The 8,185-nt window shown below is 38.4% G+C and overlaps 2 protein-coding genes and 1 long non-coding RNA gene across 5 annotated transcripts; all 3 read right to left on the minus strand.

Annotated features, from left to right (window-relative positions):
- Positions 1-442: 442 nt before the first annotated feature.
- LOC113296454 lies at positions 443-1,804 on the minus strand. Its single transcript, XM_026544761.1, has 2 exons — positions 1,657-1,804; positions 443-1,281 (listed from the first exon to the last, which is right to left on the minus strand). The coding sequence occupies exons 1-2, from the start codon at positions 1,802-1,804 to the stop codon at positions 443-445; spliced, it is 987 nt and encodes a 328-aa protein (XP_026400546.1).
- Positions 1,805-1,807: 3 nt separating this feature from the next.
- On the minus strand, positions 1,808-2,554 carry LOC113296455. Its single transcript, XM_026544762.1, has one exon. It carries the CDS (start codon positions 2,552-2,554, stop codon positions 1,808-1,810), a length of 747 nt encoding a protein of 248 aa, XP_026400547.1.
- Positions 2,555-6,109: 3,555 nt separating this feature from the next.
- Positions 6,110-7,977, minus strand: LOC113293698. Of its 3 annotated transcripts, none has more exons than XR_003332476.1 (3): positions 7,685-7,977; positions 7,452-7,581; positions 6,110-6,311 (listed from the first exon to the last, which is right to left on the minus strand). It is a non-coding gene; the product is annotated as an uncharacterized LOC113293698 (long non-coding RNA). The 3 variants fall into 3 exon arrangements; XR_003332478.1 differs by lacking the exon at positions 6,110-6,311 and adding an exon at positions 6,321-6,899; XR_003332477.1 differs by lacking the exon at positions 6,110-6,311 and adding an exon at positions 7,007-7,258.
- Positions 7,978-8,185: the final 208 nt, after the last annotated feature.

Raw genomic sequence — 8,185 nt, forward strand, 5'->3', positions numbered from 1 at the left:
TCTGATTAGTTTATTTTATATTTGAAGTCCTTTTTATTAGGTACGATGGAACTGTTTTTACTTCTAGGTTGTCCTAGTTATGGCTATATAATTTTCGTTGTTTCAATAAGAAAAGTAAATGAACATTAGCACGTTTAAAAGAGTGCATCACCTAGCTACCAATCACTAAAACAACATGGTAGTAAATGATTTTTGATTCTTGTAATCAGTTCACATGAAACATGCCAGTAAAACTTACAATTAATAAACATAAGATAATTCCCACATTCAATTACAAAAGACCTACTTTCCGAAATTTAAGGTTTAATATCAAGTCTGAGAAAAACTAATTTACCATGAGGATGAAAATATGACTAAATCCACTCTACTAATGATGCCGCCTAAACTATTTCAAACAAACATAACAAGGTAAGCAATGTCAGCAACCAAAATCACTCCAGTTCTAAGCCTTGGGACAACGTTTTCTGTTAGCATAATGCCCTGTCTGGTGACACCTTGAACAAGCTCTTTTCTTTCTAGGTTTTTCAATGGCGGACCTTTTCCTCTTGATGCTCCGACGACCAACTTCCGGTGTAGTTTTTGGAGGAAGCACCACCCGTTCTGCCACCTCCGCTGGGACATCCCAAGTTTCTGGGCTCAGCACACCATAGATTTTAGGTTCATACATAGATATCCAAACCGATGTTTTATAATATTCCCCACAAAGGCCTTCTTCTTTTATCTTATATGTCTCACACACTGCAAGTACGTGGGGACACGGAAGATGCTGATAGTCAAACACTTTGCACGTGCAAGACCTTCGGTCAAGATAGACGGTGTGCTGCTCTTCATAGTCACCCTCGTCCACTTCATATTCGTCCTCATCGACATGGCAAGCCACAAACCTTTTTTCCACAGCCCACCGTTCTTTGATTATATCCCGTGCATGTTGACTCAAAGGATCTTGCCGATCACGAGCTAGTTGTCTACGTTCGCAGAACCATTCCATAAGGAACCTGCGAATGTAATCGACTAAATGACAGATTGGAAGACCTTTAACATCAGCTATTCTTGAATTGAAAGTTTCACAGGCGTTTGTAGTCATGAGAGTAAAACGACCTGTTCTAGCCTTCACCCTGGCCCACATTTCCGGTCCAAGATCCACTACATATTTTAAAGCAGCGGGGCTCACTAAACCTAAGTCTCTCATAGCAAGTTCATACTCATCATTGCTAAACGCTTTTGTAGCTCTTGTAAATGCCACCGAAGCCGTGGCGTTGTGGTAGGTCTGTTTGATATTTTCTGCAAGGTCGAACATTACAGGATTGACCTTTAAGTACAACATGAAGCATGCATATATATATATATATATGTCTGAAATGTATCATACAACAGGGTGGACAACAAAACTTGTTTGGACTGTACATATATGCAATATGATGCTATTGATGCTACAAAACTTGTTCTGCCATCTCCGCTGGGACATTATATGAAATATCATGCTATTGTCATTGACTTCATAATTCTATCTAGATACGCACACATAAAGACCTACAATCTGATAAGTTATACTAAACACAAATCAAGGTTAACGTTGTATCCATTCAGATAACTAACATCAAATCTATTTAAACACAAAACTCGTGTGTTTGTAGTATATAAAGTCTTGTTAAATACCTGAAAGATGGTGGATGCAGTATACTTGATTAGCACAAGGAAATGCCAACCTTATGGCTCTACCGATCGATGGGTGCCTGTCTGTTTCCACAACAACATCTTCATTCATAGCATAGTTATCGCCAAGTACTCCGACTAACTTTCTCATAAACTATTCCCAAGATTCATTATTCTCTGAATCAACAACAGCAAAAGCAATAGGATAGATCGACTCGTCGGGATCCATTCCAACGGCTGACAGTAGAACTCCTTGGCGTGGCCCTGTAAGATGTGTACCATCAACCGCAAATGCGGGTCTGAAACAGTTTTTGAATCCTTCAATACATACTCTAAAAGCAAAGAAATAATATAGAAAAGAATCATCCGAATCAGTTACAATCTCGGTAACAGTACCCTTGTTACGAGCACCAAGCATGTGACTATAACCAACGAAGTGTTGGTACGATTCATCAGGGCTACCTTTGATCGGCTCAATACCACGCTTGCAAGCGTTGTATCCCTGCCGGTAATTGATAACCACTCCATAATCCCTTTTTATGTCCTTAACCAGTTGTTTGGGCGTAAATGCCGCATCTAGTTCTTTGAATTTGTGCTTGAAAAGCTCTGCAATTCCAGTAGAGGCCGCTTTGGTTCTTAATTCAGTGTCCGTCCTTTTGTTGCTTTCACAAGTATGCACATCGTTTGCAACTGTGAGTTTCCACCACCCACAAGAATCTAAGGGAACTTCTCGCAGACGCCACTCGCATGTCTTGTCTTTGCATTTGGCAATAAACCTCTGGCTGTCGGATTTAAAAGATTTGTACTCAAAATTTCTTTCTACTTTGGCTATTGCAAGTATAAGTTTCAGCTCCCCCTTGCTTTTGAAAGTGTTACCCACACATAGATCATTGTACTTCATATCCTTCGGGGGTTTAGGAATATCCAGAACCGGCTGGAGTTGTTGTCGCATCATGAAGACATCGAAGTTTCTTGGCTGATGGAGTCATTACTGGTTCAAGACATCTCCTAGCCTTTGGACCACTAGTACTCGCTGAAAAAATAAAACATTCAACATTAGTGTGACTATTTGGTCAGGAAAAACATAATACAAAAGTACAATAACAAGAGGGACAAATAAACGTACCTTTAACACCACCATCTCCCTTGATGGTTTCATTCTTGGACTGATAATCCTCACTGGAACACGACGTGAGATTGTTAAGAGGGGTCAAGGGAGTGTGGGGAAGCATCTTGGATCCGCTGTAATCTCCAGTAGTTGTTTTGGGAGTCACGGGAGGAATATCTACTTTTACTTCTTCTCCATATTTGATTGTGTAAAAGCTTGGGACTCCACATGTCTGGCCAACATAAGAAATCAACATTTCTTCACTAACAATTTTAATCCTTTGGTTAAATGAGGTTCCCGGGACATCTATGAGGCCATACACATCAAAACAAGGTTTGTGCACGAAAACTAAAACATCCATTGCTCTCTTCTTCACATCCTCAAAAGTGTACTTATCAGGTACCCCCGCAAGATGTGTCATACCTTTGTAGTCATCATTACCTTTGTTGTGCACCCATTCACCATTGAAGTGGATGAGACAGCTTTGCTAATCATTATGGCGACGACAATTTAGGGTTCTAAAAGCAACTGCATTTCATGGTGTAGCAGCTGCCATGAAAAAGAAAAAAAATATGAAAGAAGGAAGAAGAAGAAGATGAACCGCTAAAAAAAAAAGAATGAAGGTGGGTTATGTAAGGAAAAGAGGGGTGTAACGGGGGTGTAAGGAAGGTGAAGCGTTAGGGTCCCGTCAAACGGTAGGGTCCAGACTTTGAGAGTCTTGACCCTTGTAAAAATGTTATCACTTCGTTCATCCCCGTTGTCACCTACATGGAACCTACGTGGTCGACTTGAGAAAGGTCCTTAGCTAAGGGTCCCGACTTCTTAGTTGAAGGTCCTGACCCTGGTGCAATAGGTCCTCACCTTGTTCGTTCTACTTGTCATCTACATGGCGCCTACATGGCGCCTAGGTGGTCAAGTTAGAAGGTCCTTAAACTAAGATCCAGAGGGTCCTGATAGAGTCAGGACCTTCTTGAAGGGACCCTGCATACTTAAGTACATTAAAAAAAACGATTTCTAATATTTTTTAATATACGCCTAGGGTTCGGTAAAGAGTCCGGACCCCTTGTATAGGACCCTGGCATTAAATAACCACATAAAAAATAATTATTTTAATTTTTGAAAGTTGGAAATAATATCAAACAACTAAGGGTCCTGTACTATTAGGGACATAAATGTCATATAGTGGCATTTTTGGTAGGTTGGGGTTAGGGGTGGCACTTTTGGAAACCCATTTATCCTACAAATCCAGACAATTCACTTTCAATCTTAGCATTTATCCTACAAATCCAGTATAATAACCTTGAGTTAAATATCACATGCAGTGGCCAGATAAAGGTCGTAACAAGAGAAGTGGATGGGAATACTCACTCGGACAACAACTAAGAATAACAGCAATCAACTGCAAATGAATTATGGGAATACATTAGAGTCGTAAGGAAAGAGAAATGCTCACTTCGTGCAGAGGGTAGGAGTCTGTTACTGAATTATCCCCATGTATAAACTAATTTCCGGTAATTACTTAATGCAAAAATAGAAGGTGACCGTAATACTTCATTTTTCCACGGTTTTGCTTCAAATAGAAGACAGCAAACAGAATTAAGCATTTAGTTGTTGATGGAGAACTCACTGATGACAGAAACAAGATTAAGACGAATATCATTAGTCACTTTCAGAATCTATTCAGAGAAGATTGTTTCAACAGACCTTCTATTGATGATCTACAGTTTGAGCATATTTCGGAAGATGAAGCTACCTTCATTGAGAGAGATATTGGTGAAGAAGAAGTTATTGATGCTATTAATGAGCTTGCTGCCGTGAAATCCCCAGGTCCCGACGGCTACCCAATCATCTTTTTTAAGAGGTGCTGGTCTTTCCTTAAAGAAGATGTCATGAATACCATTTATGAGTTTAACTCTGAAGGTAAGATTAATTCTCTACATAATGTTGTCTCATTGATACCAAAAAAGAATCATGTGGAGAGTGTTTTTGATCTTAGACCTATTAGCCTCCTTACTAGTATGTACAAAATCATATCTAAAATACTTGCTAGTAGGCTACAACTTTTAATACCTAAGATCATTTCTGAAACACAATTTGCTTATGTTGATGGAAGACAAATAGATGATAGCATTTTGATTGCGAATGAATTAGTGGATTCAAAAATCAGAGAAAAATCAGCTGGCATCATTTGTAAAATAGATCTAGAAAAGGCATTTGATAAGATAAATTGGTCGTATTTACAAGCTATTCTTAGGAAGATAGGTTTCAAAGAAAGATGGTGCAGCTGGGTTCACTTTTGTTATTCCACAGCTACATTCTCCATACTCATAAATGGTTCTGCCTTTGGTTCGTTTGGATGCACAAGGGGCGTGAGACGGGGCGATCCGCTATCCCCTCTACTTTTCAACCTGGAGATGGATGGTTTTGCAAGATTTTTGGACAAGCTCACTCATAATGGTCTTCTATCTGGGTTTTCTGTAAAAAATGATGGAAAAAAGATCTCTCACTTGCACTATGCTGATGATACCATACTATTTCTCAAGTATGAGTGGGAAGAAGTCCATTTGTTATGGATTGATGCACATGATAGATTAATTACAATTGATAAGCTTGTAGAGTGGGGTTTCCATCATGTAAACAAATGCCTTCTTTGTGACAATGCCGAAGAATGTATCAAGCACCTGTTTTTCGAATGTCCCCTCGCTCAAAGAGTCTGGAAGTGTCTGCTGCCGTCTTCTGGAATTAACGGTATATGGCCATGTTCTATCTTGGTTTTGCTGCAATCATGGGGAGCTTACAGATCTCCGGAAATCGACAAGAAAGTATGGTTCCTCATCCCCGCAGTTGCACTCTGGACAATTTGGAATGAAAGGAATAAGCGAACTTTTGAGGAGAAATTCCAAAATGTGGAACAGCTATGCCAAAATGCAAGGGCTCTTCTTTTATCATGGGCTGCACTTTTGAAACCTAACATCAAAAGGGATTACAACAACATCATTTTCAATTGGGACCTTATCTTTGTTTGATTGATGTAATTTTGTATCTTATTTGTTCTTTCTTGTCCTGTCTTTCTTACTGCTTGGAAGAAATTTTTATACTTTCTTCCTTTCTTAATATTTTCTTAAGTAACGAAGTTTGAATATGATCAATAAGCAAACACCCATGGTGTTGAATCTGTTGATGTGTTTTGACCTTGGGTTTGCTTCCTATATATACTACTGGAAATTCGTTAGTGGTGGCTTAAGAAATTTCCTGCCGACTTTGACCCCTTATTTTGGGATCATGTCCCAAGTAGTCAGGGTTTGGTGTACTGCTTTTGCGGGTTGCGGCCTGACCGAAACACTAATAAATATGTCACGCACTTCCATCATTGTATTGATATTACAAATTTGCATACAAATTACAAGTGATTACAATCCCCTTACAAATACCTGACTAAAAACTTAAGACAACTCATAATCTCAACAATTATTCCGGAGAAAGGAAATCTTCAAGAAAATACTTCATTTTCCACTTGAATTAAGCATTCTCTCCTGAGTTCCCCACCAAACTTCATAAACAAATATCAAAAATCTGAGTTTATTCAACGTGCTCACACAAAATTGAGGTTCCATTGATTAAGCATTCTATCAAAACCGATAACATTATGCATATTCTCGAAAAGAAAAAAAAAAGCAAATTTTAAGTTAATCAGCATACATATGTTTATCAACATAAGATGCATGAAGACGGTTGCAGAATCATGTGAAGGACTCCCTGATGCAAATGTAAAACTCTTTGCATAGAAGTCATGGTTTGGCAGGTATCCATGAGTTAGTGAGTAAGATGGAACTCCAAACAAAAATTAATGAAAATTAGAGGAGAAATCACAACGCCAATCACAAGCATGAGTGCCGTGTGTTCATGTGAGGTTGAAACGAAATTGCAGGATGAGGCAAAATCACATATACTTCAAGTCTTCAAGCTGTTTTTATTGATATAGAGGTTTCATAGGAGAATCCATCCATTATGTCATTAGCATCACAAGCATTGTCTTTCAGCCTTTTCAACTAAAAATTGATCTAATCACGTCACTTGCCTTCTCAGGGCATCACATGTAAGGTATTTTGAAGCTATTGCATTCTATGGTTTTACGCATCTGTGCACCAAATAAAAGTCATGTTATAATGTATGTTCATGGAAAAATTTCAATAAGATACAGATAGATTCCATGATATCATTGAATAAAAAAGTGTGCAAAGGGCGGCAATGGAAGCAAACAAATTTAGTTAGAAATCCAGTGGACTCCGAAATACTACAGAAACCGGATGCAACATTGTTTGGTAGAAGCCTCCTGATTAGAGTACATTTGGGTTGCAACAATTTTAAGTGCTTTTTAGCTGAAATTATTAATCATCCCTTACAAAACATTACAAGATATCCATCCACATGATATTAGTTTTGGGAAGTCATTAATCAAACTCTGGCTGATCTCACACCAAGGACAACCTAAAGTTTCTGAACAAAAGAAAAAAAAAAGACAACCAACCGAAAGGATATGTTATTTTTGTTCTCTAAAAGACAACAAATACTTGTAACCCAAAGCACAAATAACTTAAATCATCTTGTGGCTGCAGGAGATTCGCATAGTACTGACCAATTGAACAACATTAACACAACTAATTTGAGAGTGTAACTTTTAAGTACTTACAAATGCTTTTGATGACATAAGAACTCCTCTCTTATACTTCTGGAACAGGAATTCGTTTTCTGAGATAGAAACTAAGTAGAGGAGTAGTGATCATAGAAAATTTTGGGTTGATATACCTGTCGTCCAGTTCCTGAGAAAGAAAAAAAAAAGAAATATTAGTAGAGAGAAGAAAATCAATTAAAATTAGTCATTAAGAATAAAATTTGAGAACTGACTGATTTTAGTATACTTACTCTATGGATGTTTGAGAATGATGTTCTACAAAAGTTAGTCATATATCCTTCCATGAAACTGGATTACTGGATTACCATCCTTACAAGTACCATTTTATGAAAATCCAAGCTCATACCAAATCATATCAAAATCAGAATCAGCCTCCCTCTGTCGAAAACCATATACCATTTATAACCCATTGACTGAATCAGTGCTGATGGTGGTGGTACTGAAGACAATATTGGTGGTGGCGGCTATTGGAGGAAGGTAGGAGGAGGATTATAGAGATGCGCCGCCGTAAATTGGAAGGACTCAATATGTTATAACCTTACTGAACCCTAACACATGTGTATATATACTGGCTAAATGGCCCATGAGACGAAGCACGGCATCAGCCCTAAATAAGGGTTCCATCTTCTAGGCACAGCATCAGCCCGTGACAAATCAAATGCGCCACAGTGATTAAGTTTACTCTAGGCTTTTCCAAAATATGGCTAATATGTGCATCCTGCCTCAAACTT

This window comes from Papaver somniferum, chromosome 7 (assembly GCF_003573695.1).
Source record: "Papaver somniferum cultivar HN1 chromosome 7, ASM357369v1, whole genome shotgun sequence".
Classification (NCBI taxonomy): Eukaryota; Viridiplantae; Streptophyta; class Magnoliopsida; order Ranunculales; family Papaveraceae; genus Papaver; species Papaver somniferum.